This window comes from Zerene cesonia, chromosome Z, assembly GCF_012273895.1.
Source record: "Zerene cesonia ecotype Mississippi chromosome Z, Zerene_cesonia_1.1, whole genome shotgun sequence".
NCBI lineage: Eukaryota > Metazoa > Arthropoda > Insecta > Lepidoptera > Pieridae > Zerene > Zerene cesonia.
Genome location: NC_052122.1, coordinates 1368095 through 1383783, shown reverse-complemented (window position 1 = coordinate 1383783; position 15689 = coordinate 1368095). Strand labels below are relative to the sequence as shown.

The 15689-nt window shown below is 31.4% G+C and overlaps 1 protein-coding gene across 1 annotated transcript in view; it reads right to left on the bottom strand.

The window, feature by feature from the left end:
• The window catches only part of LOC119835694 (probable cationic amino acid transporter), a 95116-nt gene that overhangs the window by 26667 nt on the left and 52760 nt on the right, over positions 1 to 15689 (bottom strand). Inside the window, exons 4-7 of the mRNA XM_038360670.1 lie at positions 15407 to 15548; positions 8384 to 8537; positions 4376 to 4503; positions 1097 to 1199 (exon numbers count right to left, since the gene is read on the bottom strand). Of these exons, the coding sequence (XP_038216598.1) occupies positions 1097 to 1199; positions 4376 to 4503; positions 8384 to 8537; positions 15407 to 15548 (527 nt within the window). The remainder of the gene's footprint in view (positions 1 to 1096; positions 1200 to 4375; positions 4504 to 8383; positions 8538 to 15406; positions 15549 to 15689) is intronic.

Genomic DNA, 15689 nt, shown 5'->3' with positions numbered 1-15689 from the left:
AACTGACAAAAGTCCGCAAAGGAATAATAAATGTGAAACTGATAATAGCTTTATGAAGTAATAATTCGTTCAAGTATGATTATTTGCGTCAACGTCTATATCATATCTCCAATGGGAATAATGATTGAACCAATGTAATAATGGCACATGTTGTTAGAGCGATTTGCGATTATGGCCACCTACAGTGTTATATCTCTTTAGATTGTGGCTTGCCAGTTTATTCCGAAACGTAGCAATATACTTTTGGCTTTATTAATTATTATAAATGGAGTTTCAGATTTTCTGCTTGATATTGAACGGATGTTACATTTAATCATATTGTAGATATATACTAATAATATGTAGAAATATAATATGTTTGTTGTAGTATAGGTTCATTGTTAAAGTTTTATGTTGCAATATTATTTTAGAACGAGTGTATATAATTCAGACAAAGGATTGATGTAACAATCGGACCAATGAAATACATTATCGGTTACAAGTGGTTACCACTTTTATATGTAAAATGAGAGAAATTTAAAATCTGCAATTCAATATAAAACTTCTCTACTCGGGCGGGAAAATGTCTGCAATTTGATTTGTCTGTGATAAGGACGAATCTTCGCGTCAAAAGCTCCATAAATTTTATTTAGCCGTTGGTATTTATACTGAAAGACCATATAAAGGCCAAATTTATTTTTAGTTTTAAATACAGGTGTGAAAAAATATGTGTTATTTGATTTATTGAATATTATTATTATATGTTTAATAATTTTTGTGAATGTTCTCCATTGGAATGTGATCATTATTATCATGAAATATTACGTAATTGTTTTATAGAGTTACTAATGATTTGATTATACAGGTAAGGTTTTAAGTCCCTTAAAGCATTTTATGAATACAAAAAATAGGATAAACTTATAAATACGATAACAGATTAGTTAGTGTGTAGTAACTTATAGTAGTTTTTGAATGATTTATTTACGATTCATCATGAAAAATCTTACTTTTTTAGCACGCCTTTTTCTTAGTGTGTTCTTTTTGGATTTTATTCGTATATTTAGTGTGAAGATAGAGTTTTATCATTACTTTACAAAGTATATACAAATACACTTACCAAAGACTGTGCCGACATGAAGAGCAAAGTAGCTGGTCAGAGCTCCATCGCACAAAGCGTCGAAACAGGCGCTCAGTGCGCGGGCGCAGGCGCTGGTACCAATCTGAGGAAGAAGTCACAATGTAGTACCCTACAGGACATACAATAGAAAACATTGCATTATTATCTCAGGAGAGTAACGATATTTTAATCAACTTCAAAAAAGGAGGTTCTGACGTCGGCCTTATTTTTTGCGGTAAACGATTTAGATTTTTTTATGTTAAAATGCTGTATATTAAAATGTACTTGTCATGTGGTTTCAAATTAGGTCTAGCTCTGACATTTCAAAATCGGTTTAGTTTTTAGTTATAAATCATTTTAACATTAATACAGTGATAAAAAGAGTTCATCATAAATACGGGTATCAGTAAATAAAAATAACATGGCACATGTGTAAATCAAGGACTATAGCAAAGGTGTAAACAACAACAATAGAGTCGCTGCGGAATATCACATAAAGAAGCTTTCAAAGGTATCTTAGTCAATTAGGACGTCAAAGAAAAATTCTTAATAAAGGGTTGCGTCCGTTAGTAGTGTCTTATAGTCCTCACACGATGGTTTCAAAATGTATAGATATTATAATGTTTGTTGTGGTTCATTTGTTAGTTTTTCGCTCCATGATTTTTAAATAACGCCTAGTTTACATCACATTTTTGAAGTACACATTGAATGAAATAGTAATCTTACCTAATCGTTCTTTCAACACGTTACTGCTATATTTATAATGAACCAACGTTGACAATTTTTAGAGTCTCTTAGAGATTTACTCAACAATATATAAATGTCATCCATTCTACATGTGTCGAAAGTATATTCGACGAAGGTTTAAAAATTAAAATTTAGAGATCATCCCGGTATGGTAATCTACGTATGCTTAACCTATCGTATGCTGTATGACATTTTCTTATTGTAATTTTCACTTATTTTTTACTTTATTACTAAAGTAAAACCACGAAAAACACGACATTCGTTCATACATAAATTAGTTACAGATGATTTAGTGATAGACTGACATTTACATGGACTTTTAAGCGGGCAATACGTGACTTTCTGCTCTTCATTGACTTATTACTTTTATTCTTTATATCTTATTCTGTTAAATTTATATTTACTTAATCTTGTATACAATACATACTTATATACTTGTATATAATAAATTACGTAACTATAAACTACGGTTCAACATTGGGTGAACATTATAATCCTGTTTTATTCTCTACGGGAAAATGTTAGGCAACTAAAGTTTTAGTTTTAGGAATATCACGCGCTACGAAATTAGTTTTTTTATGCATTAGCGGTGCACTGGTCGATTAATTTTCAAGAGTAATTTTTATAAAAATTTATATAAATAAAAAAGATTCGAAAGCAATTTAGAAAATCTATATACCGATCTATAATAATGATATAAAGCTGAAGTGTTTGTTTATTTCAACACGCTGATATCATGAAATGCATTGGTGGATTCAAAAAAGAGCTTCCCTTGAGTGTTATAGGCTATAGTTAAATGTACCACGGGCGGTGCCGGGGCGGGTCGCTAGTTATTCATACAACACTATAACGTCGCGCACAATCGTTTGCTTACACGAATAGGTACATGAAATACATAAATAGGAACTCCGTTTGATTTCCCTTTACAAGAATATCCGAATTAAACACGACACCGCGCAATAATCAAAAAATCTCAAAATAAATACCCAAATATAACAATTGCTTAGAAATATGAAATATCAAATGCATCAAAAAAGTTGCTTACAGTAGAAATTAAAAAAAATTAATGTTGATCACAGTAGAAATTATACCGTACAAATTTTTCTATAGCTAATCTATATATAGATTCCTACCGGTAACCTTATGAATGGAACCTTTCGATTTATTGTAGTTTACTCCTTAATAAAGAAAGCTGCATTTCTTTGTAATCTTTGTGCAGATATTCCTCAACTACGAACGATTCTGACATTCAAGATTGAATACTTAATTTCCTTCTTACCTCGTTGCGGCAATACTGAAAAGCAGTTACATAAATAACTTAGAGAGATTTTATACCATATATTATTTCTGAACTTCATAATTGAAATGAAAGAAATTATTTCATGCATAATTTATTATTTAGATTAATGATCCTCTTGTTCGAACACTAACACTGCAGATGTTATTAGAATAATGAATCGTGTCTCACTGGTTTTGCAATCATAGCTAGGATTTAAAAGACTATTACAATGTTTCTTTTATTTTGTCACATTATAATCCGAAGAGAGATTGAACCAGTAATCCGGATTTAACAAAGATTAAACCATTTTAATACATGTAAGAATCTAATAAAATATAAATTTAATGAGGAATTATTGTTTTTTAAAGATACGTTCTTGCGATTTTTACCAACAACACCAGTACAAGTATATATTACGCACAAATATATATATATTTATATATATATATATAGCAAATATATATTTACGATATATAAGAAATAAGTTCAGGTGACTGCGTTAACAAACGAAGTCCGCTGGTATTGCATTTGATTGTTTTAAAATTTAGACATTGCGACAACACTAAATTATTCGTGGTACCGATGATCTGGGTACTGATCCCAATTGTACTATTGTGCTTTTCAACGGATATTGATTCTCGGTTTATTGTGTGTAAAAGAGCTGCAAGCGTGTCAATATATCAAATACATGCGGTTTTACACATTATTCGTTTCTAGCTAGTTTAAAATACATATAGGTTAATGTGTAATAATTGTTTCCCTTAATGACAGATGTTGATGCCTTTATTGAATTGCTTTATAAATTTTCGTCAAAACATTGCCTACAATTTGTATTTCAAATAAAATATTATACACATACATAATATTTTGCCTTATTCAATTGATTGCAAAATCTATTTGAATAAGATAAAATGAATTCTTCCCAACAAAATTGTATCTATTTCTTTAGCACTAGTTCTGAAATTTTTTTTCTGTTATGGATGGTATTTTTAATATTATCTGTTTTAAGTTGCGCTATTCCGTACAAATTACTGTTAATATACTTTTAACAAATGCAAAAGTTATTCGGTTTGTCTTCTTCACGCCTAAATAACTGAACCGATTTGAATGAAATTTGCGATACAGTTCAAGATCCGAAAAAAAGCATTGCATAGGTTTTAACATGGAAATGCTATAGAAACGGTAACTATGCAAGTTTTTCTTTGACTATGCGGACGAAGTCGATGGCGGGAAGCTACTTAAATTGCATTTACCAGATATTCCAGAAGCATATTCCAGCCAATGATGAACGCAATGAATTCGCCAACGGTCACGTAGGAGTAGGTATATGCAGATCCCGTGGTGTTTGGTACACGAACCCCAAATTCAGCATAGCAGACACCTGTGACAATTATTATTACAATTTAAAATACTTATTTATCACGATTAAACATACCGTAATAATTAATGAAATGTATGGCAATAATTGGTGTAATAATAATAACTCTTAATATGGCCTATATAGAACAATATGAAAATGGAAACCCCGTTAACTGCCGGCAATTGTAGGCTGAAGGTAAAACTTTTGTAATGAATAAAAGGGCATTACAATTTTGAAGCCTTTGTGGACTTGAGACCGAGTACAGACAATGGTGTTGTATTCAACCACAGATATTATATTAGAAAGTATATGCAGCCTTTTTATTTTGCGAATCTTATCGCATCTTTATAAAATTGTAAGAGACATATCCAAGTCATATTTGACAACGGTAAGCGCGCGAATAGCAATATGGTTTCCGATAGACGTGAAATTCGAAATTTAAGTTATGAAAATTTTATCAGCTTGGTGCAACACATTGTTTGAAACGATGAAGTTTTGCATATTTTCATCTTAAATTTATATTATTTAAATAAAAGGAAAGAATAGTATTCGAATTTCAAGCGAGGAAAAATATTTCAAAACGCATTTTCTAAGTAACTAATTCTCTAACTAATGGCCACTTGTAACTTATAAAATACTTAGTCTAGGAATAGCATTTGCTGAAAAGTTTATAGATAGTTAGGAAGTGAACTCTAAAATAGAATTTAAAATTAGTTTTCGCAGATACGGAGAACAAAAGTGTACTATTTTTGTAACACCACCTTCATTTAGATCTCTCTGAATGAAAGTAGAAAATTGTCCTAGAAATTATTTTAGAAGAACTTGACTCAGTTCCTTCCACCAATGAAAACAATATGTACACAGGGTCTCGCATTTATCTGTTGATGTATGTGTGGGTAAATACAGGTCACGACGTATTCCAGTCTAGCGCCCATGTTCACGGAAACCTTAGCAAATATGTTCCCGGCGAGGCGTGACGGTAAATGCGTTCGAGTATTGTTGCTTGAGCTACCGACTGTATAAGCATTTCAAATACTTCCCCTTACGCTGTGCCACAGCATTAAATAGCATGAGCAGTACAGGGCAAGTATGTTCTGGTAAAGACAACCTTTGAAATAATTATGGAGAATAGAAAAATGACGATTTTGCGCGGGATTCGAAACTGCTTTTTTTCAAATGTTTATTGGTATTTAAATGGTATGAATCATAAAATTAAAATGTAAAAAAATGATCGCGTGTCATCCGTATCGTTAGTGTTATCATTTAGTTGAGATGGTTGTTAATTATTTCAATAGATGGTGGTACGATAGGTGTTATTAATTTTTAATCGTGATATTTGTAAGTAATAGTACGTATCTAAATATAAGTCAAGTATTGTCAACAGTTAGTATGGGCTATGTTAGGGCAAATTTATAAATAAAACTGCAATATGAAGTTAAAGCCAGTGCTAGTCACACAAACGTTCATTAATGTTTGAATATGCCCAGGATATTTAAAGCGGTGATACGTAGTCTTATTGATTTGACAGGATCGTTAGCCGCCGTACATGATATGTCATACGTCACCAACGTGAAAATACATTTATTAATCAGTGCATTTTTTATGTTCCGCTTAGCTTACAAATGGATTTATTACTTGCTTTGTGTTTCGTATTTACCAACAAATTGAAATAGGAAACATTTTAAAATATTTGACAGAGAAATATAAATATCCAGCTTCAATATTATGGTGAATATTGAGGTCAGTTAGCGGGAAATTTGCTGGTTTATTTATCTAAATCGGATATTTTCCTGTTTGTATTTTATTCCCATATATTGAATTTCCTTTGACATCTTATAAAAAGAGATGGTATCCATTTTTGTTTTGTGTCACAGTGTAGTTAAATAAAATATTAAACATGGAATTGCCTTCAAAAATGTTCTCAAATAATTCATATACCTATAGGTAACGGGGTATTTATTCTATTGTTTGCGAAATAATCTTACAAAATTTGTCGTAGTTTCTTCCTTTCTTTTTACTAATGTGTCAATATGTTTTCATTTTTTTACAACTATTCACTAGTAGATAGACAGTTTCAAAAACAAAACTGGGACGGCAGTTAATCTTGCTGGACGTCGCGTTGTTCAAAAATTATTAAATTACCAGCTAAGCCAGCAAACGTTGTACTGCCTTATCCTTTTTCACATTGGGGATCACACATATGGATATTATGTAATTTATTGAGAATCAGTCAAGCCGTTTTCGATTCTTACGGATTCTACAACTGTGACGAAAGTTTTATATTAGAGGTAGGGACAGAGTCGATAATTACTGTTGAAGCTAAAAAATAAATAAAAGTAGGATGGAAGATAATAGAATGGTTTTCCCATTGCAAAATGAAAATGCAACAAAAATGAATGAAGATATAATTAACGGGCAATCTGAGGTCGGGAAGTGCGAGAGGGTGAATATTTAAGAGTAAAAACGGTTTATCTCCGTTTCCGACAAATCTAAAAAAAGTCAAACCGCAAAAAAGGTAAAAATGGTCTAAAACTATTTATTTGAATTCGAAAATTCTCCTGTCAAAAGGCTTAAGGATTTATATAGGATAAGGATATAGTCGCTACTTTCTGGTGTAAAAATGAATCACTATAATAAATGTTCAAAGAAACACCCTACTCCTCTAGATTAGCACGAAAAACAGTAAGAGTGACAAAAAACATTCTCGTGTATTTATGTATGGTCAGACTAAGTATATTCCTAAATATAAAAGTAACATTGAAAAAGATTTTCTGAGAAGTTGAAGTGCCCTATAATTGCCAAATCCATTAAGAATCTCTCCGAATTTTTTAATTATAAAAGTGTACGCCACCTGATTCATAAATAGGGCTCTATTGACATGAATTTATTAAATTTGATATTATTGAATAGGTACCTATACCAAAGTACGTAGTATTTCTATATATTGTAGAATAACACTGAATATTAATGACAAGAATAGCTTGTTCAAAAATTTTTGGAAGACACTAAAATTAGGGGTAGGTACTTCACATCCACTTATTTCTGTCTCAAATTTTGTCCAGAAATCATAAGCATCCCATTAAATAAGGCAATCCACCGTGATAACTATCAAGATGTTGAGCCAATGATTCTTATTCAATACTTATAATGCTTTTTAGTTAGTGAAAACGTAACAAAGAGAAACGTGTCGGTATTACTGACTCACTGCCTTTCCTTTCCTTTGTTTTTTTGAGTACTGTTTTATCAAACCGTAGTCACAGTCGCGCCTCTTATTTACGCAAGACGTCTTGACACCGTCTTTTCTGTTGACTTAAGAATAAGATACTATATTAACTAATTTCTTGAGATTTCTTTTTTGCTACGGTTTGGTAAAAACACGTGGGTCGAATCCCGCTTCGTGTTAAATTTTTTTCTAGTCTTCAATATTTTTCATTTATAAAGGTAAAATTTCATGTCAATGCTATGAGACTAAAAATTAATCTAATTTCATATTGAAGATGTTGAGAAAAAAATAGTATTATTACAAAATTAATTCTTTTATTTTATTATTTTACTGACTTAATACGAAATATGAACCTTTATTGCGTAATGGAGTAACCTTGCGTCGGGTAGTTTAATAGACTGGTAAATAAGAATCCATAAAATATTCTCGCATTCTCTGCGGATGGTAAGTGAGGGAGGGTAAAGATGAAAGAAAGTCAATAAAATACATACAATTTAATACTTCGAAATGAATTTCTTATATTAGAATGAATTAGCCCTATTAAGGATTACTATCAATTATATGTCGCTATAATTACGTGGGAAACGAAAATATTCACATCTTTAAATTTACCTTCAAACGATACAAAATCTGGTATCCTTCTTTCCAGTAATAGTTTGAATAACCAATGATATTTACCAGAGAAGATGCTCGCCACAGCTGCGATGATGAAACTCAGAGCTGCTCCAGGGCCTGCAAACTTCTGCACGACCATTCCCGCCACCAAGTACATCCCCGTTCCAACGCACGACCCCACTCCCAGTGAAGTGAGATCCGCGGTAGTGAGGCATCTCTGCGAAACAAGAGCTCATGTTTAATTTGCGATCGCTAATACCTCCAACACTAAATATTTGAGCTTTGAAACGCGACGTGATTTTCGCATTATCAATGGAATTTTCTGTTTATCACTAGAAATGCATAGTAAATTAAATGTAAATTGTTTGTGTCTTAGTTCATATCGATCATAGGGGTAGTTGAAGTATGCTTCGCCACGAATTGGGTCAGACTCGTCTGATGATGCAACATCCTTGAACGCAAAAGTTGTGTTTATGTTGGAATTTTCCGTACAAAACACACATTTAACAAATATGCGTGCTTTCAACAATACAGAGGCGATAAATTAATATATCGATATGACAAAGTTATGCGCTTCAAACCAACCCGCAACCAACTCATAATTTGAATCAAAGCTTTGAGCCGAGTTCTCAATATTGCTTAGAATTGATGCATCAAAGCAAACTGAGTTGTTATACCAATTACATGCTACTTCTGTTCTCCTAATTTCTAGTGATAAATCTAGTATTTATATTCCCGTGTCCGTCCGGGTCTCAGTCTCCCCGTGACCACGCTCGCTGTAAAGTGTTCGAAACGTCGGGTTAATAATATAATGAATAAATCACGTTTAAGATCCGTTAAAAAGTTTTTAATTTCTAAGAAAAAATAAGGAATTTGAATATAAATATTTTTCTGCAAAACAAATCACAATTAATAATTGTACAATACCTGCAATATTATTATTATTATTTTATATCAGTAACAAATAGGCAACGATAGAAGATGACAACTTCAGGCTTTTCAAATTTACCTACCCTTACCTTACCTTTTCCCTTATTTTTACTTAGACGAACGCTCACGCTCTTATTATGAGCACCAATAATAATTAATTAATAAACAACGAGAGCTCAGTATATTTTATAATTTTGTTTAAAATTGTGTTAAATAATTGCTTTTATACATTTTAATCCCCGACGCAAAAACAATGTCCGTCTGGGTATGTGTATGTCTGTGGCATCAGAATTTTCAAACGAATGAACCGATTTCGGTGCAGTTTTTATATTTAGAAGTGAGTTTCCTTGCAATAGTACTTAACTATGTTTGGTTAATATCGTCCAGCCATGTAACGGTATCAGTTGTTATCTAAAGTAATATGCGGGAGGGTGAATCGTATGATAACTCTATTATGAGTTTCGCACGTCCCAGCACCTATAATCCTTAACTAACAATTAATAATAGGGTTGGGAGTTTTTTAATTAAGTTTTTTATTTAATTTACATGTAAACGAAGTCGATCAAACAGCTTCATGGCTGTGTTTGCTGTTCTCTCTTTACAATTTTTTATTACGGTGAGTCGTGTAGTATATTTTTAAATTAAAATTTGTCAACGAATAATATTATTTTAATGGCGGCTTCAGCTTTTCATTTAATATTATAGCAGAAACGGATAAAAGGATTTTACAAAAGCGAAATCGGAAATTTATTTATACCTTGGGTAATCCGATTCATAATAAGTGTATTTAATTAAAAAGCATATAGCTGTATTATTTTCAAATGCCCATCTCTTTTTAGGTTTTTCATTACCATGATGTTTATATTGATTAATATTGTTACTCTTTGAATTACTGTTAAATGACAATCGTTATAAACAGAATAATAAAAATTGTGCGGGAAAAGACTTTATTCCGTTTATTTACAGAGAACTAAAAGAGTCTTAATCTTTAACAAAGAATGTGACATTCCCTAAAAGCTTTACAAGCCTACACAATACTGAATACCGTACATTTTCGTGTAATCCTTATTCTTAAACTATATTTACCTTATTCTTTAACTATAAGTGTCTTTTTGCAAATATAGCCAAAATGATTTTATAAGAAACTAGCTTTTGCCTGCGGCTTTCAGTGGGTTAATAGATGTTATTGCACATATAAACCATCCTCTTCAATTACTCGATCATTAAAAAAAAACCATCAAAATCCGTAGTGTAGTTTTAAAAAAATAAGCAGACAGACGCGGGAAGCGACTTTGCTTTATACCATGTAGTGAATTAATCGCAATAATAAGAATAGAAATGATAATATATTGTTAGATAAATTGCGTAGTTACTCTCAAATAAGAAACACTTAAAGAGAAGCATGAAAATTTTTGGACATTTTTAAAGAAAAAGATTAATAGAGGCGAAGTTGTAGAAAATTAAATATGTCAAGTCAAAGATAAAGCGTGAGACCCTTTCTTCAAAATGGTAGCCGCGGTACAAGGGCAATGAACTCACAAACTGTAAGTTAGGAATGTATTTAGCCACCTACACATAAAAAATACATATACATAAAAATACATACAAATTGTATCTTTTGAGTAAGCTACCCTCAATGTAACTTTTTAATGGATTGGTATACCAATAATATAGTGAGCATCCCCTCAAAAATATGCATTTATTTTTTTTTTTACAAAAATAGAACGCTTTTAAAATCAGTCATATGTAGAAAATTAAATAAATATTATCTCTAAAAGCGATACCGCTACACGCTAGTTCTACCAGAACAAAAACTATCTTAGTTCACTGTAATTTAACTTTCTGGTGATGTTATAATTTTCAGCTCAGTATAAATTATCGAACAGTAGAAATGTGAAAAAAATATTATATAACCTTCATATCACTCTTGGTAACTCTTAAAATATTAAAATATATTTTCGTCAAACACAAATCTCTATTTCTGAAATGCCTGCCGGGACATAAATACCTAATTTTAGAATTAAAGAAGTTACTTTTATTGTATTACTTTCGAATTTGGCATCTGTCATGCACGAATATTCATTACGTTTTCTAATTTTCATCATTTTCGCGCCAATTGGTGTTAAACATTTTTGTGATATTAAAATGGAGAGGGGTTTTACAGGGAAGCGAATTGGTGTGAAAAAAATACGTATAGTACTATATTATCTGTGGCAATACACAAAGGTTTCAGAATGAGCTTCATATATGGTTAATAACTATTATAACTGAGAAATGTCCAAGAAATAGGAAAAATGGAGTATGCCTTAGGCGCATAAAACCGAAAGAGTAGAAGAAATTCGATTGCTGAGTTCAGAGAGGCTTGGAGTTACTAGTATAGCGTTATATTATCTGTGGCTTTCAAATCCCACCTCGTGATCATTTTTCCCATTATTTTTAAATTTCTCAACTATTGTAATATTATAAACTACTAACATGACTACATTATATAACATTACTACGATAGTAACTACTTTATGTGTAAGAAAAAATCACTTCTTACTCTAACTCTATTTATGAGAAAACTAAAGATTTTTTAACCTAAAATTAAATTTAAACCTATTTTTTACCATCTATCTGTAAAAGCAATTAATTAATACACCATCTGGATTGGTATTTTATTTTATACGATAAAATACAAAATTATGACGAACTTTAAAGCATTAATCTACATTTTATTCTGTATTTATAAAACAAGGATTAATCTCCTTTGTATTTCACTGATATTTTAATTACACCGGTTGCCGGCTGGTAATGTTAACAGGAAATTACTATAAATTACTTATCATATGAAGTATAAAACGATTTTAACTATTCTCATATCACTTCATAATGATTATGATTTATTACCAGTGAGTTTTGGAAAGGATGTAGGTACGTTAATTTAATTGGACGTAAATTTTTATTTTATTTTAATATACAGTTGTAAGTTACCACTTAAGTACCAAAAATATATTTGACAAATATGATACAAATTCATCTATCCAAAAAAAGTAGGGATGTATGAGTTATGGAATAAATTATAAAGGTTAATTTAAATGTATGTATTGTAAAGAAAGTATTTTTCTTTATGTCATACAGGCAACTGAGCTGGTAGTTCGACTAATGGGAAGCTATAACAAACGGCCATAAGCAATCGCCGAGGTAGTGCCTCTGCAGATGCGTTGTTCGCTTTTAAGGGGTACGAAAAAGGAACGGACTCAAGACTGGAAAGAAGGAATGGACAGCTTCGTCGCGTGAGTTACACAACTTATAGATAAAGAACAGAGGAACGTATTTATTTTTGGTTCGTGGACACAAATCTCCGCTTAGATGTATATTTTCACATTTTTAACAATTTTACAAATAATTAATGAAACACCCACACAAACATTCAAACAACAAAAATCTTTTCTATTTCTTTTTTCCTCCAATTTTGCAAACGAAAGTCATAAGTTCGTTTCATTCATTTTCGTTTGTTGCGAAGACCTTCAAAACAAAATTTATTTAAAAGAAACCAAGATACGTATATAATAACCCCATCAATAAGAACAATTTACGAGTTCTGATATTTCATTTTCAAAGCTCACTTTTGGTGAAGGAATTGCGAGTGACAGATAAGTGGAGGCTTCTTGGCACAGCTATTAAGTTCATGACATTTTCCATATTACGTTATTTTACTCGTGAACGCAATTTAACACAGAAGAAATTAAATAAATCTCAGATAAGTTCAATTAAAACTATAAGCTTTATACTAATACTAACTCCTGTTGTATGTGTGGTGTTAATAAAAAATTGTTATTATATTTTCCACGATAATTCAAATATTTTGTGCACTGCCTGAGCTTCTAAAAAAAATGGTACCATATTATTCGGAAACTAATTCCGAATAATATACTGCCGGCTATGCCTGAATGTTAAGAAAGTAGATACCTACAGTTTGAAAAAGTTTTATTTTAATACTTAGACACTATCAAAAACATAACCGTACAAAAAATTTTCGTAAAGGAATTTACTTAAGTAATTATTTTATACAAAGTGGTACTATTTACACCACTACTTATTCGTATAAAAAGTTTTTTTTAATAAATAAATAAACATACATAGACAATCAATTGACGTTTTCTTGAAATCTTTCTACGACATACACTGAAAGCATCGACACAAAATTACCTGTACGGAGAATAATAATATTTGAAAAACTTATAGTTTGTATAGAGAAAGTATTATTAAAAAATATATAAAAACACATTAAATCAACAAAGAATGCATACGCATAAGTGTACGCATACTCAAATGTGTGCATACTCTTTTGTTTATGGCTATGATTGATTTTTGACTACAGTGTACGGCAATGACTAACCCCTGCCCCAGGATTATATTCATATTTTCCTTTTCATAAGCTTACGTATTTAAAATAAATACAAATAATAATTAAATCATCTAAAAAACAGCGTACTAATGATATACTCGTATAATGCTTAAATTGTTTAGTAATACAATTGTGAAGAAAATCAAAACAGATTTACATATTGTAACATTCATGAGAAAAATACTAACGTGTTAAACCCCGAAAACCCTGTGCTTGTGTATTGAAAATAAAAATTTACATACTGTATATCGTAGAGATACCAATAACATGAGCACAGTATGTGACTGAAAAAAGTTTACAGTTCCTGCACGCGCCTATCCAAACACCGTCGAACATACAATATTAAAACTGCAGCATATAATATGCCTTACTATATAGGATGTTTTTTTTAATGATGATGTAAAACTAATTGTTTATTTTCTCGTAATTTCAAGATTATGTTAGTTAAAGTTAGTATGGTTAGAGTATGATAAAGTATGATAGTTCAAATGAATAGATCTGTTTACGTTTTCCAGTTAACGGCTTTGAACTCACAAGGAAAGCTTATTACTTTCTGCTAACTCTTGAAGTTATTAAACTTTAAAGAGTTGAAATGAGCAATTTAAATTAAGTGGCACATATAATTTCTTACAACACTATTTGAAGATGTTTTATTATACATCGTCATGTTTTGATACGTTTAAGAATACTTCATTTGTACTATTTCAATTCAAAGTAACAATTAAATATTATTAGATTCTGAATTACACTCCTTTATCCATTCACAATTAATTGTACGAATACAAAAACCGTTTATAACAGGAACAAAGAAAGTATAATGCAAATGCCCTCTCGAGTGTTTAAACCTATTTTCTACTACCACCGCATTTTGTATGGACCGAATCCTTAAACATATAGCTCCATTCCGCTTAACACTCAACGGCTTAATACTAGTGGGAAAATCCGGAAAACGAAGACTATTTGTCTATAAGCTTTCGCATACGTGCTGCCACATGCATAAATAATATGTGAACCATGTTCCAATTACACAGCTTACTGCACTGTTATTTCAGTGAGTGCAATCCGGAGGCATTAGTCTGATAATAGCGCGCTTGAAATTCACTTACATGAGCATTGTCATCGGGAAAATCGACCCATAGATCTTATATATCTAATAATTTCGTTCTAACTCAATTTAGACACAACAGATATTCTCTACTTAGGCTAACACGCCACGAAATACTTACTTCGCTAGAAGTACCCAGCAGATTAGAGGTGTGATGTATATTTATTTCATATTTATCTTTCGTCGTAGCGTCGATTTTGTCGATCTCTTTCTAATTTGACGTTGGAAATGCACGTGAACGGTACCCGCTAATGCACTCTATGAGAACTTTGTAACATAATAGTTTTACTTGGAATTTATCATCCATCGCATCGGAGTACTGTGATAATAGAATCATAGACTATATTGCTTCTATAAAGATATTTTATATTATGTTTTATATTATATGTATATTAATAAAACATAATATTTTAAATGTAAGATTGACTATCAAAAAATACTTATAAGATAGGGTAGCAAGTTATGTTTTATTACGAGTTTTGTAGCTGACATAAATGAAATACTAGTTTCATAGAAAAGTTATCAAGTCTCCATTGCTATATATATCAAGAGTATATAAGTAAAAGAAAGTCAATAAAATTAACGAATACGGCAGTTATCGCGCAAAACCAGGCTCCTCATAATTAGATAATTAAATAAATAAATATGATGCTCAACTCACCGATAGCCGCTGCTTTCCCGGCCCTGGCAGCTCCTGGCCTTCAATGTCCCGTGGATTGCGAGTACGGATCAGTTTAGTGAAGATGTTATGACCGTCTCTTCGGACGGTGCCCCAGTCCACCGCCCTGAGGCGGTGAAATGCGCTGCAAAAGGAAACCGGGCTATAGTAAATTCCAATTTACATGCTTAATGTAATGGCCGATCTTGAATGATTAGAGCGTCTGACAATTATCACATCAAACGGTTGGTACAGCAATTCCTTTCCAAGATGAATTTCAAGATCT